A 21,975-nucleotide genomic window follows, 5' to 3' on the forward strand; every position below is an offset into this window, starting at 1 on the left:
TTCTGAGCGCACTCAGTCTCACAGGTGCAGAGGCAGTTAAATATAGACGGCAGAGAAGGAAGGAAAGGCCTGTGTCTGCGTGTGTCTACAGAGAGTGTGTGTGTCTGTGTGTTTGTGTGTGTGTGTGTGTGTGAGCGAGTGTTCGTTGGGGGAGTGGGGTTACAGAAAGAGCACGAGAGAGGGCGATGAACATTCGCTCAGGCTTTTCTGTGTGGGAGCACCATGAGGACATTTATACAGCAAGACTGGATTTAGCCAAGGGCAAGTACGTTAGCTCAGATCTATACTTACCAAATGAATATGTAATGGCTCTTATAGTAACAGTATGTTGGAGCAAAGCATAAACCAGACACAATTTCCACCTGCAATTTACCAAGGACAGAATGAGACACTGTATGGGGTCTGGCGGGGGGTGGCAGTAGCGTGTGTGTGTGTGTGTGTGTGTGAGGCCATCTACATATCCTATAAACACCACGGGCAGGGTTTGGGGGGGGGGGGTTGGGGGAAAGGGCAGGAGGGACAGAACCATAGTGTTGGAGAGTCATCTCAAAAGTGGGCCCCCCGCTGAGGGGAGAGCTCTGAATACCTGCCATGCCTCCCATACTCCACCACCCTCCATCCATAGCCCTCTACTAACCAGTGGTGTGGGGGGGCCCTGTCATGTGGTGCTCAGGAAGGCAGGAGGGGGGAGGGGGGCACAGCTACCACAGCAGGTCCAGTTTGGCCCTGGTGGACCTCTGTGTGTCCTTCACTCGCTCTGTTCCCCTCCTCTGACCGAGTCCTTCAGACAACCTGTCCTTACTGGAGATACACACCTGGACACACACACTCAGAAGATACACACCTGGACACACACACTCAGAAGATACACACCTGAATACACACCCTCAGTAGATACACACCTGAATACACACCCTCAGTAGATACACACCTGAATACACACCCTCAGTAGATACACACCTGAATACACACACGCAGTAGACACACATTTCATACACACCTGGAAACACACACACACACACATCAGATACACACCTGGCCAGCCATCTGCTTCAGGAGTGGGAAGCTTTGGTCTCGCCAATATCCACTACAGCTATCAGCTGTCAAGACCAGCACTTACATTGCAAACAGAGCACCTCTCTCTCTCTCTATCTCTCTCTCTCTCTCTCTCTCACACACACACACACACACACACGCAAAGGAAAATTAAAGTGCTAACTTTAATTCAATTCTGCAGCTTTCGATCCATCCGCTTTGTGTTTAGACCGGGCAGCTAAAACTCATCACTCCTGATGGATGTGTGTGTGAGAGTGTGTGAGAATGAATACATGTTCTGACAAATCTAACGGCAGCTCTGGTCTTCAGAGATGGAGCTGGGTCGTCCAGAAATAAACGGAGGGCCAGGGGGCTGGAGCGCTCTCTGGGGCTCCGTCTGGGCCTCTGCTTCTCAGTCTGGACACACACGGGATCCTCCTGTTCCCTCTGTCCTCTGCTCTGCCGTGAGCAGGAGTAGGGCTCTACCGCGCACACACACACATACACACACACACAGTCTGAGAGACTTGTGTTCTGAGACACTGTACGTCCTGAGGTATCGTGTTGAAAAGTAGCCGGTGTACCCTATCATGGCCTTCGGGAGAGAGAGACTGAAAGAGTCAGCATGTGTAAGTTAAGAGGAGTAGGATGAACACTGAGAGAGCACTGTGTTTTACCTCTGGCCTGGGCGACAGTGTGTGTACACTCCGCTGCTGTGGACCAGAGGAGTGACACACACCAGGGCCCCAATACACACACACACACACACGTACAAAGGCTTGAAGAGCAGATGCGTGTGGCCACCTTGAGCAACAGTGTGTGGTGTGAGAGAGAGGGAGAAGAGGGAGTTACAAAGCTGGCCTGTCTCCTGCAGCTAATGCACCCAAGTCACTCCACACAGAACAGACCCTGTGTCTGTGGAAGCCAAGACTGGGCCTGCACCTAAACACTGCTGGACGCACACACATACACAAACACACATACACAGACACACATACACAGACACACATACACAGACAAACATACACAGACACACATACACAGACACACATACACAGACACACATACACAGACACACATACACAGACAGCACTCTTGAGGAAAACAGACACATATGGTAGCCTTCAACACACAAACACAAGCACCTTCCAGCTTTCAAGCACTCTCTCCACACACACACACACACACACACACACACACACACAGACACACTCCTGGCCAGGGTCACCCATCTCTGTTCTCTTGTTGATAGTGTCCGTCGCTCACTAATTTGTCCTTGTTGAATAAATGATGCTGCGCCATTGACCAGAGAACAGCTCCTGTAACAGCACTTAGCTGCATGGCTGGCTGAAAGACTGGCTATGTGGCTGGCTGGCTGGCTTGTTGGTTGGCTGGCTGGCTTGTTGGTTGGCTGGCTGGCTGGCTGGCTGGCTTGTTGGTTGGCTGGCTGGCTGGCTTGCTGGTTGGCTGGCTGGTAGTAAGGTCAGGCATGGTACCAACCTACAACCATGTACTACAACCGTGTGAACATCATGCAAGCGTATGTACTATACAGCTGAGCAAGAAGATTCCATGTGGACACGTAACTTAGGATCCTAGAGCAGAGCTGATATCCTGACGGTGCTACAGGGGACGTATTACTGGTGGTCTATGAGGTGGAGGAGGCTTAGTATGTTATTAATCAGTGTACTGAAGAAGAGAAAGAGAGAGTGTGTGTGTGTGTGTGTGTGTGTGTGTGCATGTGAGGGCCTGCAAGACAGAAAGATAGAGAGAAAGGCGGCAACATGCAATGATGTCACTCAGAAGTGGAAATCAGACACTGGTGAATGGCTGCGTGCTAAAAGACTGGACAGATGTAATCTTGGATTAATGTCCTCAACTGCATTATAATCTGGTAAAGTGGTTTAGTTTGAAGCCTTTGGGTGAGGGAGGAGGGAGAGATGGGCAGAGGGACTGTTATATAATAAAGAGGATATAAGCTTGATCTCATGCTAGGTGGATAGTAAGATTATATGCCTTAACTGTAATAATGGGGAGTGATGTGTTTAAACCTCCCATTCCTGGATATATTGACACTCCCATGCACTCTGTCCAAGTAAAATGACTAATCTGAGAAACACCAGAGGAAATATATTCATGTACAAAACATCACTAAACCTAGACTCTCCCTCTATCACGTGGTCTAATTCACCCACCTCTTCATTCCAGGGTTCTCCTTTCCTTTTCACCCCCTCAATCTTTTTCATCACTTGATACCCTATAGTTCTCCCTGCCTCCCTCCGTCTCCTTACCTATCCCTCCCTCCATTCATCCCTTTCCTCTTTCATCCTTCCTTCTCACAGTCAGCGTGGTCCCTTTATTTATCCACCCCTACCCACTCTCTCTCTCTCTCTCTCTCTCTCTCTCTCTCTCTCTCTCTCTCTCTCTCTCTCTCTCTCTCTCTATCTCTCTCTCTCTCAGTTCCGTTGAGAATGCTTTATTGGCATGACAATTCGGGTTGAGCAGTATTGCCAAAGCAGTCCATATTGAAAGGACATTTTAACATATATATCATAACATTTAACAAGGAGTCTAACAATAATAATATGGCAAAATAACAGTAGCATAGTAAGTTTAACAGTAACACATTGATGCATGTTAATATACAGAAAGGTTTTAACAGTCATAAAGGGTGGTTCACTGTCCGTCAGGTTGTGACATTGAGAGACATATCTAGCAGCAAGGCTTGCAGTAGGCCCTTCACCCAGAGATATCCCTAATGTCTCATCTATATCAAGCTCTGTGTAGTTTTCAATTAACTGGTTACATTTTTCCAGATATTGATCTCTTATACTTTTATATTTGTAACTATCAAGTAGTAAATGTTTTTCTGTTTCAAATTCCCCTGATGTACAGTGCCCACAGATTCTGTACTCTTTAGGTAACCATGTTTTTTATATCTTTCTTTTTTGATTACTCTCTCTCTCTCATTCTCTCCCTCTATGTCTCTCTGTCTCTCTCTGTCTCTCTCTCTCTCTCTCTCTCTCTCTCTCTCTCTCTCAGTGTGAGGAGGTATCAGCCACCCACTACCATCTGGTGCTGCTTCCTCCACTAGCCCCCAATGATGACCTGGACTACTACAACACACACACACACACACATAGTTACACACACACATACACACACACACAGAGGTAGGACCTAGTGATGACATTAGACACACTGATCAGACAAATACAGAACTTCACTTCAGAGAGCCAGATCGCCCGGACAACAGCCCCAAGGTCACATGATGACGTCCCAAGTGATCTAAGGACAGGCCTAATGACCACCGGCTACTGCTTAACAAGACCTAATCACACACTGACAGCCGAGAGCATTCCTTACACACAGACACACGAATAAGGTTGGGCGCCAGCGTGTGTGTGGAGACAGTGCTGTGTCTTTGTTCTGTGTGTGTGTGTGTTTGCAGGCATATGTGTGTGCCTGGTTGTAAGAAGGTGTACTGTATGTGTGTCCGGCGGCTGTTATCACATGAACCACAAGCAAACAGGAGTCATGTGCCTTCAGGCCGGGCCATCAAATAGAAATCAGGCGACCATACAGCCCGACCTTACACTCACTGCACTGCACACACACACACACACACACACTTTCTCAGGTGGACACAAGCACTCTCACCTTTCAAATACATCCAAAGTATTTATTTCCAGTAGTGTTGGAAGAAATGTGTTACTTGAATGTTTGCGTGATTACGTGTGTGTGTGTGTGAATGATGTCCGAGCCCAGTATTGTGTCTCTATGTTTTTATGTCAGGCTTCACACTGAAAAAAACCCCAGGAAATGACCTCAGAAGATTGATAGATTAGTGCAGGCATACTGTGTGAGTCAGCATCAGAGGTGATAGAGCACTTCTCTCAAAAAGGAAAAAAAAGATAAATGGGTTTTGGTAAACCTCTGTGGATCTGCTAAGCTGGCTGCAATGTTGCTCACAGTCAAGTGCATATTAGGACAGCAAAGAAAGAAAGATAGCTTTTGATGTTTGTCAGCCTGCTTTGGTCCAAGACATCATCCTCTTACTGCATTTTCCTCCCGGGAGTCTGAAGGCCAGAGGAGAGGGGAGGTGGAGTGGGAAGAAAAGAGAAGATGAAAGAAGAAAAGAATAATAGGTACGACTTTTCAAGGAGAGAAAGATCGCTGTGCCGACCCATCCCCCTTATCCCCCTCTCCTCTCCTTCCCCATTCCCCTATAATGGCTCTGTCCATGTCCCTGACATTCCTCTCTCTCTGTCTCTGTCTCTGTCTCTGTCTCTGTCTCTCTCTCTCTCTCTCTCTCTCTCTCTCTCTCTCTCTCTCTCTCTCTCTCTGCCCTCCTCTCCTGAGTCATCCTATCGTTTGTGGGATTCTTCCCATCTCCACCTCTCCCCCGTCTCTCCCCTCTTTCTCTGGGAAGTAAACTTGGGAGGGTAAAAACAGGAAGTGAAGCCTACCGTGTGACTCAAAACGCACCGCTGGTATTTTTAGAAGCAGCCCCCCCTCCCCCCAACCCCAACCCCCTCCCCCAACACAACACTCCCCCCTCCCCCCACTCCTCCCATCCCGTTTCCTCCAGGCCGCAGGGAGGACCCTGCTGCCCAGCCCTCTGCAGCTCCCCCTGGGGACACAGGTCAGAGCGGAGAGAGACTCCCATCATGACAGACCTCCTTACTTGGCCTCCCCCACAGTCAGGTGCGCTGATGCTGAGATCTTAAACCCCCAGATTGCGAGACGGCCAGACCACAGCCGTCGAAGCCTAGTGTCACATTTTAACCGTCTTCTTTAACACGTTTCAGCCACACACCGACGCCTCCGCATCATTCGACTCTCGAGAGTCTATGAAACCAGCTCAAACCGCGAGTGTGAGACCTCAGCAAAAAGCTTCGTAAGGCCTACCACAGCTACATAAAAAGTTGGCAATACACGTCTATATAGTACATAAAACCTGCACCAACAGCTATAAATATTTCACGGTTGGTCTAAGGATGGAGTCTAAATGCTGGGATGACTAGAATGGGATCTTGGCTTCACCAAAACTAAGTGGTGTGTGTAGTGGTGACCCTCGTACACTTTCATTAAATTATTGCCCTGGGCAACCACGCCAGAGTCTAACAACAATCCTCTCTTGTCTGGCTCAGTTCACATGATGGCGATGGGGTGTACAGCTCTATCCCTAAGACCAGGCTAATGGTGTGTGGGTGTGTGTGTGGTGTTTGTGGAAAGGGGGGGGTTAGACCAGTCATGGTGGGGGTGGGGGGGGGTAGAACTGGGGTTAGATAGTGGGTGTGGCAGACCTACAAAACAGCTCTCTACACATGGTGAACAGTTGACTTGTGTAACTGCAACCCATAAATATCAACCCCTACCCTGTTACAGAGAGCGAGAGACAGAGTGTGTGAGAGAGAGAAGGTGAAAGTGAGAGAGTGAGACAGAGAGAGAGAGTGAGACAGAGAGAGAGAGTGAGACAGAGAGAGAGAGTGAGACAGAGAGAGAGAGAGAGAGAGAGAGAGAGAGAGAGAGAGAGAGAGAGAGAGAGAGAGAGAGAGAGAGAGAGAGAGAGAGAGAGAGAGAGAGAGAGAGAGAGAGAGAGAGAGAGAGAGAGAGAGAGGCAGAAGGCAGGACATGTTGCGTTGCATGTTAAGATGCAGGGGGACAGAGACAGGGTGAGAGATTAACTGGGATTATAAAGGGGATGTGTGGGCGGGAGTGAGAAGACACACAACAGGGGGTGATGTTAGTGGGGGGGCAAGGGGGGCAAGGGGGGCGGTGTGTAAGTGTGTGTATTCAAAGAGTTGCTTTCTATGGCCAGGCGTGAGTACAGTGCACACAAATACCCTAACTCATGTCCATATTAACCCTGAACCCCCTTTCCCTTCCAGTCACCTCCTCCCTCACCATGACAGCAGGGAGCCGGGACAGTAGACACTATCTCGTTCCGCCGTGGAATAAGGGAATACAGGAGTGGGTTTAGCTGGATGATTACTGCTCATATTCAGGCTCTGATTCACAGAAAGGTGAGAAATAATGAGAGAACGAGAGGCCAAACAATAATAAAGAAACAGAATGGGGCGGGTTAGGATGACCAAAGGAAGAGAGATAGAGAGAGAACAGACAGAGAGAGAGACATTCAGAGACAAAGACAAAGAGGCCAGAGGGTAATAAGAGAGTAATGGACTGATGAGGGTTTAGCCACTGAGCTAACACCACATAGGTGGTATGCAGTGCCAGGAAAACACTTGTCACCTTGTTGTCATAAAAACGCACAAACAACAAATGAACACATCAAACCAAGGTGGTGTTTGTTACGTCTGTGCAGAAATCACATCTGTGAGCGTGTGATAACATGCTTGTACAACGTGTGTAATACAGAAGCATACCACCGCAATGCAGGACTATAGTCGAGGTTTGAGAAACGATCAAACCCCAGCAAACGTCACCCATGAAGGATCTTGAATTCTTCTGTAAGACATTTCATACAAAGTAACAGCTTCATAAGAATAAACTGCATTCCGAACACCGTGATTCTAATGTGACTCCAGCACTCTTTCAGCTGAGCCCAGGCTGGCTGTGGAGCAGGCTTGTGGAGGGTGAGAAGCCTGGGGCTAGATTAGCAACAGGAGGGGGAGAGAGCAGCTGCAGCCTGGGGAAAAGGCAGCCACAGGAAGGGCCCAGACGGCGAGGTCTATTAGGGCCCACCCCTCACTGGTTCACCCTACCCCCAGTCGACACAGCCTGACGTTTACACAGCCGGACAGTCTCGCGATCCACACAACACTTTCCTTCTCCCTGTTCTCTTCCCCAAGCCATACTGCATTTCACTGAATGGAAAACAATGGCAATAGGTTGTAAATGCTTACAGTACATCACAAAATGACTAAACTATCCTATGTCATGATGAAATCCTCCTCACAAACTCCCTCACAAACACAACCGTTGGACTGAGATTCCTAGGAACACTTATTCCTTGTGTGTTTGTAAGTAACTGTGCACCTGCATTGCATCATCTAAGAAGTGTGTTCCTGTAAACACTGAGTGGGTGTACGCTTTTTTAGCAAGTCCAGACAGATAGATAGACTAAAGTCCCCGAGTTTCACAAGCTCGGACAAATATCCAATTAGTCATAGTAAGAGGACAAATACATCTGTGTTCCACCTTAGCGCCTTACATGGTTACTGTCCCAGCTTGTTCTGTGTACAAACAAAAGGCAAGGATAGCATCATACTAAAAGGGAGTAGAGATACTATGAGAGAGAAAGATGGAATAAAAGAACAAGGGGGAATAAGGTATGGGTAGAAGAAAAGGAGAGGGAGTTTGATGAGGGGAAAGAGAAGAAAGAGTGACATAAAAGAGTGAAGGGGAACACGAGTGAACGTGAGGGAGATGGAGAGATTGTGTTTAAGGGTGTCACTACAATGCTGAGGGTTTTCAAGGAGACAGAGAAATCTTGATGAATGGAGAGACTAAGGAGGAATAAAGCTAGAGGCAGACACACAAAGAAAGACAAAGCCAATGTGGATAGAGGAGATATGGACCACGCAGGACATATTGTGTATGGAAGAACAGGCCAGACCATCTAGCTTCAATCCCCACTGCACAGCAGTGAAAGTAGACAGCTAGCCGACACGGTGGACGCCATCTTGAAAACACTTAGCAGTGATAACCAAAGACCCATGCATAGACCCCCCTCTCAGCCAAGTCTGACAGGTCAAGCTGTAGAATAGGCTAGTTAAACGATGACAGACTTTCAACAACCAAACCCATCAAGACAATAATCCAGAAAGCCCAGTTGGAAACCAATGTTGCGCTCCCCAGCCAATCAGCAGGCTGTAGGTTTTTTTTTCTTCTGTTCCTTTCTCTCTCCCTGTGTCTCTCTCCCCCCCCCCTCTCTCTCTCTCCCCTCCACCTCTATAATGGACCTAATAGAGCCTCATCAATAATTCACATTCATGTAGGCTTCAGACAACAAAGAGCACACAGTTGCTCCTCTACGTCCTGCACGTGTGTGTATGTGTGTTTACACCACAGCCATATGTGAATGTGTGATGATGCTCTAATAGCTTGTAGGCTTTGAATGAGTAAAGTGATAATGATATGTCCTATAGTGGAAAGAGGGAAATGTTAAAGAAAAATCTGGCCTACTTTCAATTAGACAGCCTCACTGCCTCAACTGAGCTAGAGGTCGAGGAGGAAAGAGGCTAGCACAAAACCGTACACCTGTGTATGAATATACTGTACTCTAGCCTATATGAATACAGGATTAGGAGGTCAAATGAATCGTATGTTATATTAGTAGATTAAGGTGCTAAACGTATCAGTATGAACATGTTATTCTTGATGACCTTTGTGGATGAATGAAGATGTGGTTTAAGACGTGTTCCTTGTTCCTTCTCACCCCTCACAGTGAACTAGCAAGGCCTCCTGCTGCATAGCTCAAAGGCATCTGCTTTGGCCGATCTTTCAAGACAGGACATAGGCCTAAAGACAACCTCATGATCCATGTGTTGATCTCAGGGAGCGCTAGCCCCACTATAGCCTACGTATCTCTGGGTAAAGACAACCGTCTTCTCGCAGATGGCCAATCAGTGACCACCAACATTTGAGTTGGTTGCAGAGCTTTTGTTTTTGTATCTACACCTACATCATGGCTGTGGCATTTAACATTTCAGGCTGTGTTGTGTTGCTTGGTCCAACACGGAAACGTGTTGCTGCTCTGAAAATTCTGCCCCCGTCGCAGCTGTTGGGAATATTTATGACTGGCCTGTATGCACCCTCCTCTCCACCGTTTCTACGCAACGGGGTTATCTGCGCGTTGAGTTCAGATCCTCGGGATGATACAGGTGGCTGGCTCAAGCTCAAGGCTACAAACGCGCGCAATCTGCCACTAGTGTTTGAAAGGCCCATCTACGTTTGCCAATGAATGACACTTGAAAGATGAATGTGGCAGTGATTTACAGCAAAAAGGAAGGGATGGTAATGTGAGAGTGATAATGAGAAAGGTGTGCGGTAAGGGCAAGGAGACCGGGCAGGGAGAAGCATTATAACAGGTCATACCCAGTCCTCGAAGTGTTTACTGCCATTCTGCAATATGTCTTCGAACTGTATGATGCAGTTGGCTACAAAATCGTCATATCCAATTGGTGCGTCGTGAAAGACAGACAGTTCGATTTTCCGTCCTTCGTGCACCTCTGTGACAAACTCATCGTTCCACGTAGGACTGTTGTTTTTCTGCTTTGTGGAGGTCTGGCCAACACGGGAGTCGTCCACGTTCAGAGCAATGTATGTGTCGAGGAGGAAAGTCGGCGTCTTTGGGCCAACTGCATGCCTTAGAGACCAAGCTGTCGGCTTCAAGTCCAACGCCTCACAAATCTTGATCTTCAGTAACCCATTGAATACCACCATGGCGGTGATGTGATTCCACTCAATTGGAAACAATTGCTATTTGCAAAGTATTCCGCCTACCCAGCCACGTTAAATGGCGATAAACAGACTAATGCAACTAGTCGCTGTTAAATCCTCAAACGAAGACCGATGATTTAGTGCAGTTTTATCTTTCTTTCTAATGAAAAAACGGCCCTGTCTCACTCTACCACGCACATATCAGTGCGTACGAATCAGATGTTCAGTTGAGACGAGTAAAACGTTTAGTTTTTGGTCTTTCAAAGTATTGGTTTTCTCAGTGATAATCCACATTTGGGTTTAACCAGACAAAGCCTCAATAAACTCGACATTGGCTATACCCAGGGAAGCTCAAAACGCAAGGAGTATAGAGTCAATGAGGGCTGTCGGAAAAACAACAGCCTATTAATACCATCATCAGTTAGGCTATAGTAAAATATATAAAAGCTGGTCCACCGCAACTACTCCGTCAGGCTCTGGAAGCTCTCGTGCTGCACCGTTGGGTGGGAGAGAGGACGACTCCTGCCGCCTCGCCCCGCATTTGGGATGTTTCTCTACAGACCACGGCGACTTGTGAACAGCTTGACTAATAAATAGTTGCAGGTTGACTCTCAGTAGTGGTTTACTCGGTTTTTGTGTGTTCCCGGTCGTCTTGAGATATTTTCTTGCCGTTGTTGTTTAGTTTCCTGCAGACCTACCGCTACCTCCCCCGACCTTCTGAACGTGGTGCAGGAAATGCGCAAAACACGTCAGTTTTTCGGTGCCTTGCCGCGTCTGGTCTGTGCCTGATGGGGGAGTGCGACGCAACAGTGTAGGCGACCAGCTGTATCAGGGCAGGGGCGCATCCCAAGAACAGTATAGGCTACTAAACGATGGTAGAAAATATAAGCCTAGCCATGTTGAACGTTCATCTACATCAGATGCTCAGTTGAAAAGGATAAGTTATAGCCAGTTTATATGGAAGTTATACGCCTTCTATGTCTAAATGCATTACGTCTTCAACAAATAGGCTACATAGGCATCTGTTCTGTGTTGGAACAGCCCATTGCTGTCAAAGCAGACAATATTTGAGGTCTTATGCATTCCATTGTCCACACTATCAGAAAGATTGTTTGAGTGTGACTGTTGTATATAATATCATGTTCTTGTTAGACTTGCGTAAGCTATGACAAAAAGAAGATGGAATTGTTATATCGTGGTTGAGAAATCAGAATAGCCAGGTCAAATGATTTATGGGTCCTCATCTTGTCTTTAAAGAAAAAAAAAACCCTCATAGTCAGCCTACTGCAGATGCACATGTAACTCAGTAGCCTAGAGGGGCTAACATAACAGACCAGGCCCATGCAAAGATGTGACGGTAACAGTTTGCTTGGAAATTCCCTGAAGTATTACAAGCTTGGCTGGAATGCGCTCCTGCTTTTCTTTTTCTTTCTTTTTTTTAACCGTAGGTCGCCACCTTGTGGCACAAGCGGTGATGCAATGTCCCTCAGAAAAAAACATAGCAGCTTGTACATAGGGACTATTTCCCGTAATTTGCCGGCATTCAAAATGCCTCAAATTTATGGAAAATATTCCCCAAGTATTTGAATGACATTAAATGTTGTTTCTTGAGTAGGCCAATTGCTATTGACGGTGAAGGGCCGACACCCAAAACGCAAGAACACGAGTCATCCTTCTGTAATAATGGACGGGCCCTTTAAAATTATTTATTCAGAATGTACCACTTTGCATTAGTAGGCGGTAAAACTCTCCTCCGTACGGTCTATTAAATGCAATATTGCACCAATGAATGACACTATTTGAAGATAATGTACAACTATATGACGACTAATTTATACATGTATACGATATAATACAACTTTGTGATATTCATTTATCGAAAATGTATACTTGTAAAAATGTTACCACCTACAGTGTAGGCTAATCGATTCCTTTCATTTCAAGCGTTTACGGTAGTGGAATTTTTTGTGTAGCAAAGCAATGTATCGTTACGGTTGGGACAAGTCACACAATACTTTCAAATCCTGATAAAGCGTCACTTTCTATTCCTCAAAGGTGTGTTAAAGCATAAGACAAAATATTAGTCACTAGACTAACATAGTACTTACACGGAGTGACGCGCGAGATTTGAAATAGCATTCTGTTAGTACTGCTATGCTAGCTAGCATAGCCCGTGTTTTCAATTCACTGCAATTCTTTTTGCAAAGCCCTAGATCTGTGTTAAATTGGTATAGCGTTAGGTATGCTACTTTGAGGAACGGGACATTATATCAGCATGCACAGATAGTAGACATATATTATTATGTATGTAGGTCTCTTAATAATATTAAATAAAACATTCCATTAACGTTAGGATGGCTAGGGATGACAGCATACAGTACCTGTGTGTGTCTTTTCCCAGATCATGATTCGGAGACCCCGCACTGCCAAAGTTTACAAGGAGCCAGACGTTTCAGATCTGTGAGTATCATTTGAAGATTAAAAAGTGTGTTTTTTGAATACCAAGTTCTTAGACAACACCCAGCTCCACAACTTAGGCCTGCTTTCGTAGAACGTTTCAGCTTAGTAATGTACTATCAGCAATAATCCAACCAACATCTGCCAACCTTTCTATCTGGTTGTCAGTTCTTTCACACAGACAGAGAGTGGGGCGGAGGACAGTGACGAATGGTGTCCGTCAGAGCCCAAGCTACCCACCAGAAAGGCCAAAGCAGAGCCAGTTAAAAAGAAACCACCAGTGAAGAAACCTGCCAAACCAAAAGTACCCAAAGAACCTAAACCCAGAGCTCCACGAAAGCCTCGGGCTGCCAAGGCCCTTTCTGACCCCAAGGCCACGAACATTCAAAAAGAGCTGAACCCACCTGAGGTTGAGAAGCATGGAGGAACCAGCCAGACTGACCCATCTCTGGAGTCACAGCAGGAACACCAAGTCAAGGAGGAGGTTTGTTCGAATGAACCCTAACCCTAAATTACTATAATCCCCTAAACTCTTAAACCTTCCCAAGTAAACCTATATATGAACAGAATATCACTTTCGGGTCCCGTTTTCCTTTTATAGCTCTTGACTTCAATCCTGAATCGAAGCCCGTTCAGATTTGTCTCTGTGTCTGTTTCTCCACCAGAGGCTGTCCTTCGCCCTGCCTGCAGGACCCAGCAGTGAGCCCACGGCCGGGGGCGAGGGGTCCTCGTCCAGCCGTCAGAGTCTGGGGCTGAAGAAGGAGGATCCCGCGGAGGACTTCACATTCGACGAGCCGTGGCTGAAGAGACAGAAGACTGACGGGGCCCCTCAGGGCAGGCCATCCAGGCAGCCCCACTCCGGGGGGGGCCTCGGGGAAGAGCTCAACATGAACTGGGACCCTGTTGAGGTAAGTCCAGAGGATATGACAGTGTGTCTGTGTGACAGTGCGCGTGTGTGAGAACATTATTGTGTGTCTGTGTATGAAAAGTATCTCTGGGGTGAATGTTCTATGTGAGTTGCTGTATGTGTGTATGTTGTCTGTGTGTGTGTATAATGCCATGTGTGTGTGTCCAGCTTCTGTCGGAGCGTACAGGCATGGAGCCGTGGGTGTGTGTGAATGTCAGCCAGCTCCTGAAGGAGGAGAACACGATTCCCTTCATGGTGCGCTACAGGAAGGACTTGATCAACCACCTGGACGCCGACGCTGTCCGCGACATTCAGCTAGTCCTGGAGGAGATCCGGTGGGTGGCAGGCTGCCTCTTGTGTGTGTGGGAGGGTATGTGGGTGGGGGTGTGGGGGTGTGTGGGTGTTCATTTGACATCTGCATGGCCCTTTTTAATCCACAATTGGCATCCTAACCAATGGAAGACCAAACCAAATCTTATTTATAGACTTTTTTTGTACAAGCAATGTCACAGAGGGCTTCACACACGCCCACAGAACTGCACTTAAACCGACCTAAGAAAATAGAAAGACTATAGATACGTGGCGATTTTTTAGTCTGCCCACTAGATGGTGCTAGTAAGTAAGCTATGTTCTCATGTTTACTGGTGAGTGGCCAATGTGTTTGAGTTACACTTGTGTCTATGCGTGGTGACTGGGATTGGGATACACTCAGCTCATGATTCGATTCGTATCACAATACTGGGTGTACAATACGTATCACAATATTTTGAACAACTTTTTAAATGAAACTGAAATTCAATTAACAGATTTATTTTGAAACATTAAACAATTTTAAATAATTTTCTTTGTTGTACATACAATTTCTAGTTAACTCAGTTCAAGTGATTTCTGGGAATGCTCAACCAATAGGATCAAACAATGTCAAATTGTAAAAATATTGCCATAACTCTACGATACATATTGTAATCATTTTGTATCGCGATATATAGTTCCACGATATATTGTTGTTATATATTGTATCGTGGTTCCAGAGCCTTGGCTAAGAAGACCCAGTCCATCATCCAGAGTCTGAAGAAGGAGGGTGTTCTGACCACCGGGCTGGAGATGTCCCTGAGGAACTGCAGGACCGCTGAAGAGCTCGACCACGTTGTAAGTCCTTCCTACTTCCCTCCTGAAACAAAGTCGAAGCGATCGGAGAGCATATTTCTCTCGTAGCACAGAAATAACTATCAGGTAGATGTAGAGCAGGTGGGATAGAGTTTAGAGAGAGTTGTTTGTAAGAAAACCCATTGTTGACCAGAGTTCCAGGATCCTCTTTTAGATGGGGATACAATCATCTGTTGTCCTCAAGGTGCAGGTTTGCTTTGAGCTCCCGTCTAATCAGAAGGGTGTTGGTTGAAGGTTGTGACTCATGAATGTGCTTCCTCAGCACGCGCCCTACAAGAAGGACAGTGGGTTGACCAAGGCCAGACGGGCCAAAGAACTGGGCCTGGAACCTGCAGTCCTGGAGCTGCTGAACACACCTCACAGTGTGGACCTGCACTCCTGGGTCAGACCCGGGACCAAGGGTGAGGTGACACGCGCACACACAGACCGGCACACACACACACACAGTGGCCAGTTACACTGCCCAAACAAACACAGACAAACGCCAGCAGCCAACAGTTGTAGTTCAAAAAGACCTCGGCCACTAGATGGCAGCAGAGGTCCATGAAATGTGGAGCCAGGTGCACTCAAACACTTGAGTGAAATGGTGGCTGGATGATGGAATGCATCCCCCGTTTCTAACTGTCATTGTCTAGGTTTCATGCAGAACCTTAAGTATATTTACAGGGAGGTAAATATCAATCGTATTGGAATGGTTTCATACATTATTTTTACGTATACTCATGAGTAATACTCAATATCATAAAATCTGAGAGAAGTTTGGGATTTTTTATTCTTTCATCAAATATTCAGTTTATGTTTCTTATTCGAAGCAATGGTGTTTGCCCCTGACCTGGGTAAAGTACAATTCTAAAATATGTGTGTTCCACAGGTCTGTCCACTGTAGAGGAGGTGTGTACAGGTGTAGAGCAGATCCTGGCTGATATGATCGCCAAGGACAGCGAGACCCTGAAGTTCATCAGATCACTGTAAACACCCATGTTCTTCTCTCCTCTCCTTCCATCCTCCACTCCTCTCCACGTCTCCTTTACTAACATGAATGTCAGTGTTTCCCATACATTGAGGTATTTGTGGCGGCTTGCCACAATTAAAAATTGACAACAAATCTATACAAAAACCTTTTTTTTTTTATTTTTTTTTTACTGTTTAACAAGGAAAAAAGAAAACGCATAGATTCGCTCAGCCCCTTCTTGCCCCACTCGTGTTCTCTGTCTCTCCGTCTCTCTCTCTCACTACAACGGACCCTTCTGTGGAAGCAAGTCAGTGACATGTTTTGAATTTTAAAAGGCATTGAATTCTTAACATTGAAATTTGAACTTCATCAAATGTGTTTGTTGTGAATTCACCTCTTTAAAATTTAAAAATTAATTAATTTGAATGTAAAAAAAAATCAAAGTTCAGAAATTCAGGTTGTTCAAATTCCAACATTTCAGCAATTCAGATCCAAAAGATTTTATCTGAAATAATTTGTATTATATAATATATAAATAATAGCCCCCTTTCTGTGAACGCTCTTAATCAATGGGAGGGACAAGCGTTTTTTTCCAAGAATCTTCTGGAGAATCAAATTCAGAGTTTACGAACGGTTAGTATCTTAATTGTGAGTCCAATGTAACGTTTGTTGCATAAAGCTCCACAAACTATTTAGTGCTCAAATTATGTCAAATAAATTTCTCGCAAGCAACGCACGCTCGCATTCATTGTTGAAGTCCCTATCTACACTGACATCTAACCGATACTACGACATATAGAAAACCTAATATACAAATAATATACAATATTCAATCAATATAATCCCATGAAACACTGAATGTCTGTCTGCCCCAAGAGAACAACCTTTCCTTTCGTGCTTTCTGTCCGTGCTCCAGGTGTGACAACAGCTTGGTGTTGCTCCAGTCCACTGTGTCTAAGACGGCCCTGAAAGAGCAACAGGCGTTGGGGAAGCAGGGGCAGGGGCGTGGACGGGGGCAGGGCGTGGGTCCGGGGCAGCAGAGCGGCCCCAAGGGCAAACCCAAAGACATCGACAACTTCCACCTGTACCACGACTTCACCTGCAACATCAAGAGCATTCAGCACCACCAGGTGAGCCTCCACGCACACAGAGGCCCAGCACACAGCAAGCTTCACCTGTGTGTGTCTGTGTGTGTCTCAGTGTGGGTCTCTGTGTGGGTCTCTGTGGGTGTGTGTGTGTCTGGGGGTGTGTGAGTGTGTGTCTGTGAGTGTGTCTGGGTGTGTGTGTCGGTGTGGGTGTCTGTGGGTGTGTGTGTGTGTGTGTCTGTGGGTGTGTGAGTGTGTGTCTGTGAGTGTGTGTGTCTGTGGGTGTGTCTGTGGGTGTGTGTGTCTATGGGTGTGTGTGTGTGTCTGGGGTGTGTGTCTATGGGTGTGTGTGGGTGTGTGTTTGTGTGTGTGTCTATGGGTGTGTGTCTATGGGTGTGTGTGTGTGTGTGTGTCTATGGGTGTGTGTCTGTGGGTGTGTGTGTGAGTGTATTCGTACGCCAGGCATTTCCGTCAGCTACATGCGTGCCACTTCTGAATGCTATTCCCGTCAGTGGAGGTTAGCCATGCCCCAGTCCCCCTCTCTTCCTCCTCCCCCCTCCTCCCCCCTCATCTGTTGGCTGCTTGGTTACTCAGAGCTGGACCCGGGCCACATGTCACAGTGGCTTGTGTCAGCGTCGGTCCCCAGCAACCCGCGCTGGTACCCCTGCACTGTCCCACCCCCGAGTCATTCCCCTCGTGCTCCCCTCAACATATGTGACACGTCCCCCCCCCCCCTGCCAACACGCCATTGGATTAGAGTCTGTGATTGACAGGTGCTTCTCTGCAGTGACAGCTGCTGCTGGTGCCCTTAGAGGCAGAGAGAGAGAGAGAGTTAGTGAACGAGTGAACAAGTGAGTGGCAGATGCGGAGGAGTGGCGTATGGCGACAGTGGTCGCGCTGCCTCGCTGCTCTGACGGGGATGGTGCCCTCCTGCCCCCTCTCCACAGACACACACACACACCACACACGTAGCAGTGCTGTTAATTCAGCAACGCAACCGGGGGAATTGTCACTGACTGTTAATTCTCAGCCCACTCTGACCTGCTAACTGTCGGATTCGGGCAAAAATGAACCTTTTCTGGGTGTCACGTTAACGCAGCAGACAGCCGGATATGTTTTGACAGGAGGCATGTGTGCGCACACACACTGGCCAGTTTAATTTAGCACATTAGCCCCATTCAGGCGGTGGGTTACAGAAAGCGAAGGATGGAGGGAGAGATGCGTTCATCTGGGGTCAAAAGGCCAGCAGCTGGTTCACTCTGTCGCAGGGCAGGATACTACTACATAACAGACAACAGAGGAATGGAAGTAAAATAAAATGCCATTGCGTGTTAAATGTTCTGAATGGAGGGAGCAGAAGAGTTTTGGAAGAATCCTTAAAAAGTTCAAATGTGTAATTTGTTTTACGTAACTTTTTATCGTCATTTTTTCCTCAAATGAACAAGTATGTGACTGACTTGAAAGGAAAACCACCATGTTTTCATACTCATTTTACGTCCAATCGTGTTCAACATTAGCGTAGACCCTTCAGCTTTGTCGGCTGCTTGTTATCTTTCCGATTATACATTTATAAACTGTTTGTTGCTAATTGGACCCCAACAGTCTAATCATATCAGTAAGTGGGAGTTTAGGATGTCAGATCGATTTCGACAACAGCTACCTCGCCTCAGCTGCTAGCGTTTGTCCATACTTTAAAAGGTGCCGTTCTGGATTTGTAGCGCTAGCCACAGCTAGCGCTAATTTGATGTGCTTCTATGAGTGTTCCTCTAGCGAAGCTGTCCCAAGCTAGCCCGGAGAGGTAGAGTGGATAAACTGCTCTGTTTATTCAATTAAACTAACTGGTTGATGGACTGGTGGGTTTGAACCTGCTCGTCACTGTCGGACTGGGAGCACTCTGTCACGTAGGCTACAGCAGGGATGAAAAAACGTGTAATTGAAAAAATAAGATTAAATAGTAATAATACTATTTATCAGAAGCTAGGATTTAAAAAAATGATTTTGTATTTATAATAATACTATTTCTCAGATGCTAGGATTTTGATGATTTTGTATTTATGACAAAAAAAACTAAAGTTTAGAGGGCTGTAAAAAGAATTAACTGTGGAGTAGCATGATCCATGATGTATATGTTTTTAATATGTATATGTTGTCATTGTATCTTCCCTTGATCTGTTCCATACCATGCTGGGACAGTCTTCTTGTCACTCTGCATCTCGCTGCCACGAGCAAACTGAAACGGTTTGGCTCGTACATCAGCTCAGTTAGATGTTGAATATTTATGACTCAACGTTGAAAATAACTCTTTGTCCGGCACGAAACGTATTGACATAGATGGTTAAAACGACTGTAAAAAATGAAATGTTTTTCTTTAAAACGTCAGGATTGAGTTTATTTGTTCTCGAGAGCGCTCGATGCGTGTATGCGAAGCCCCCCCCGCTGTGCCTGTTTGTTTTTTTGTGAAAACTGAGAGATAAGGAGCCGAAAGTTCCCCCCGTGAGCCCTGCCTATCTCCCTCAGCACAGGCCCCAAGCCCTCCGCTCCTCACTGCTATTTGGAAAGAAAATATTGATTCGGAATCTCTCAGTCTTAAGGATAACATTCATTAATGTAGCTGACATTCCTCATATTTTTCCAATTATGATTTCATTGTTTATGAAGAATATAATATGTTGAATTTAGTTTGCTTTAAAAAAATATTCCTACACAAATACAAAATGTATTGTAGAGTAAAGAAATAAAAAGGCACGCCTTGCAATGTCTAACTCACTCCTGTCATGCACCTGTTTCATTTGAAGTGTAAAAACGATAAAGCTGCTCGCTACAGTTCATAGAACCAAGCCATGCAACACATATACAGCAATTGTCCTTTGCAATATGATTCCCAAACCTAAATGTTATTTGTGTGTACGAGTGGTTCTATTTGTGTGCCTATATTTTCGAATACACGTGTATTTCATAGTGTGTGGGTAAAGAGAGAGCTCACCGTCCCTCTCTGACCCTCCCCCGCCCCTCTCCCAGTGTCCCTTGAGGGGCTGTGGGCTGTGTTCTGCCTTGGCCAGGGTTCAGGTGGCTGTCAGCCCTATCACACACACCCACAGTTCTCACCCCGGCCTCCTCCCCCCCCTGGTCAGTCTAAGACCCGACTCCACACAGCTAGACAGGGGAGGGAGGGAGATGGAGGGAGGGAGCGAGGGAGGGAGAGAGGGAGATGGACGGAGGGAGAGAGAGAGGGAGATGGAGGGAGGGAGAGGGAGATGGAAGAAGGAGAGAGGGAGATGGATGGAGGGAGAGAGAGAGGGAGATGGAGGGAGAGAGGGAGATGGAGGGAGAGAGGGAGATGGATGGAGGGAGATGGACGGAGGGAGAGAGGGAGAAGGAGGGAGAGAGAGAGGAAGATGGAGGGAGGGAGAGAGTGAGATGGAGGGAGGGAGAGAGTGAGATGGAGGGAGGGAGAGAGTGAGATGGAGGGAGGGAGAGAGGGAGATGGACTGAGAGAGAGAGGGAGTTGGATGGAGGGAGGGAGAGGGAGATGAAGGGAGGGACAGAGTGAGATGGAGGGAGGGAGAGAGGGAGATGGACGGAGAGAGAGAGGGAGATGGATGGAGGGAGAGAGAGGGAGATGAAGGGAGGGAGAGAGAGAGGGAGATGGAGGGAGGGAGAGAGGGAGGGAGAGAGAGAGGGAGATGGAGGGAGAGAGGGAGATGGAGGGAGGGAGAGAGGGAGATGGAGGGAGGGAGATGGAGGGAGGGAGAGAGAGAGATGGATGGAGGGAGGGAGAGAGAGAGGGAGATGGAGGGAGGGAGAGAGGGAGATAGAGGGAGAGAGGGAAATGGACGGAGGGAGAGAGGCAGATGGAGGGAGGGAGAGAGTGAGATGGAGGGAGGGAGAGAGGGAGATGGAGGGAGGGAGAGAGGGAGATGGAGGGAGGGAGAGAGAGGGAGATGGAGGGAGGGAGAGAGGGAGATGGATGGAGGGAGGGAGAGAGGGAGATGGAGGGAGGGAGAGAGTGAGATGGAGGGAGGGAGAGAGTGAGATGGAGGGAGGGAGAGAGGGAGATGGACTGAGAGAGAGAGGGAGTTGGATGGATGGAGGGAGGGAGAGGGAGATGAAGGGAGGGACAGAGTGAGATGGAGGGAGGGAGAGAGGGAGATGGACGGAGAGAGAGAGGGAGATGGATGGAGGGAGAGAGAGGGAGATGAAGGGAGGGAGAGAGAGAGGGAGATGGAGGGAGGGAGAGAGGGAGGGAGAGGGAGATGGAGGGAGAGAGGGAGATGGAGGGAGGGAGAGAGGGAGATGGAGGGAGGGAGATGGAGGGAGGGAGAGAGAGAGATGGATGGAGGGAGGGAGAGAGAGAGGGAGATGGAGGGAGGGAGAGAGGGAGATAGAGGGAGAGAGGGAAATGGACGGAGGGAGAGAGGCAGATGGAGGGAGGGAGAGAGTGAGATGGAGGGAGGGAGAGAGGGAGATGGAGGGAGGGAGAGAGGGAGATGGAGGGAGGGAGAGAGAGAGAGATGGAGGGAGGGAGAGAGGGAGATGGATGGAGGGAGGGAGAGAGGGAGATGGAGGGAGGGAGAGAGGGAGATGGACGGAGAGAGGGAGATGGAGGGAGGGAGAGAGAGGGAGATGGAGGGAGGGAGGGAGGGAGAGAGAGGGAGATGGAGGGAGGGAGGGAGAAGGGGAGATGGAGGGAGATGGAGGGAGGAAGGGAGATGGACGGAGGGAGAGAGGGAGATGGAGGGATGGAGAGAGGGAGATGGTGGGAGGGAGAGAGGGAGATGGACGAAGGGAGAGAGGGAGATGGAGGGAGGGAGAGAGAGGGAAATGGAGGGAGGGAGAGAGAGGGAGATGGAGGGAGGGGAGAGAGAGGGAGATTGAGGGAGGGAGGGAGAGAGGGAGATGGACGGAGGGAGAGAGGGAGATGGAGGGAGGGAGAGAGGGAGATGGAGGGCAAGGCAGAAGAT

The 21,975-nt window shown here is 47.5% G+C and overlaps 2 protein-coding genes across 4 annotated transcripts in view; one reads left to right on the forward strand and one right to left on the reverse strand.

Annotated features, from left to right (window-relative positions):
- The window catches only part of LOC146268551 (protein kinase C epsilon type-like), a 45,929-nt gene extending 34,763 nt beyond the window's left edge, over nt 1-11,166 (reverse strand). Inside the window, exon 1 of the mRNA XM_084709172.1 lies at nt 10,102-11,166. Within this exon, the coding sequence (XP_084565298.1) occupies nt 10,102-10,449 (348 nt within the window). The 5' untranslated portion in view covers nt 10,450-11,166. The remainder of the gene's footprint in view (nt 1-10,101) is intronic.
- A 1,214-nt stretch (nt 11,167-12,380) lies between these two features.
- srbd1 (S1 RNA binding domain 1) overlaps nt 12,381-21,975 on the forward strand; it is a 46,304-nt gene continuing 36,709 nt past the window's right edge. For all 3 annotated transcript variants that reach the window (XR_014768909.1, XM_084710187.1, XM_084710188.1), the window contains exons 1-9: nt 12,381-12,501; nt 12,848-12,906; nt 13,072-13,387; nt 13,569-13,811; nt 13,979-14,145; nt 14,842-14,959; nt 15,240-15,378; nt 15,849-15,945; nt 16,846-17,059. Coding sequence is in view for 2 of the 3 variants with exons in the window: in XM_084710187.1 (XP_084566313.1) it covers nt 12,851-12,906; nt 13,072-13,387; nt 13,569-13,811; nt 13,979-14,145; nt 14,842-14,959; nt 15,240-15,378; nt 15,849-15,945; nt 16,846-17,059 (1,350 nt within the window). In the remaining variant the exon portion in view is untranslated. The remainder of the gene's footprint in view (nt 12,502-12,847; nt 12,907-13,071; nt 13,388-13,568; nt 13,812-13,978; nt 14,146-14,841; nt 14,960-15,239; nt 15,379-15,848; nt 15,946-16,845; nt 17,060-21,975) is intronic.

The sequence above is a fragment of the Hypomesus nipponensis genome, chromosome 11, assembly GCF_054491055.1.
Source record: "Hypomesus nipponensis isolate SF chromosome 11, ASM5449105v1, whole genome shotgun sequence".
NCBI lineage: Eukaryota > Metazoa > Chordata > Actinopteri > Osmeriformes > Osmeridae > Hypomesus > Hypomesus nipponensis.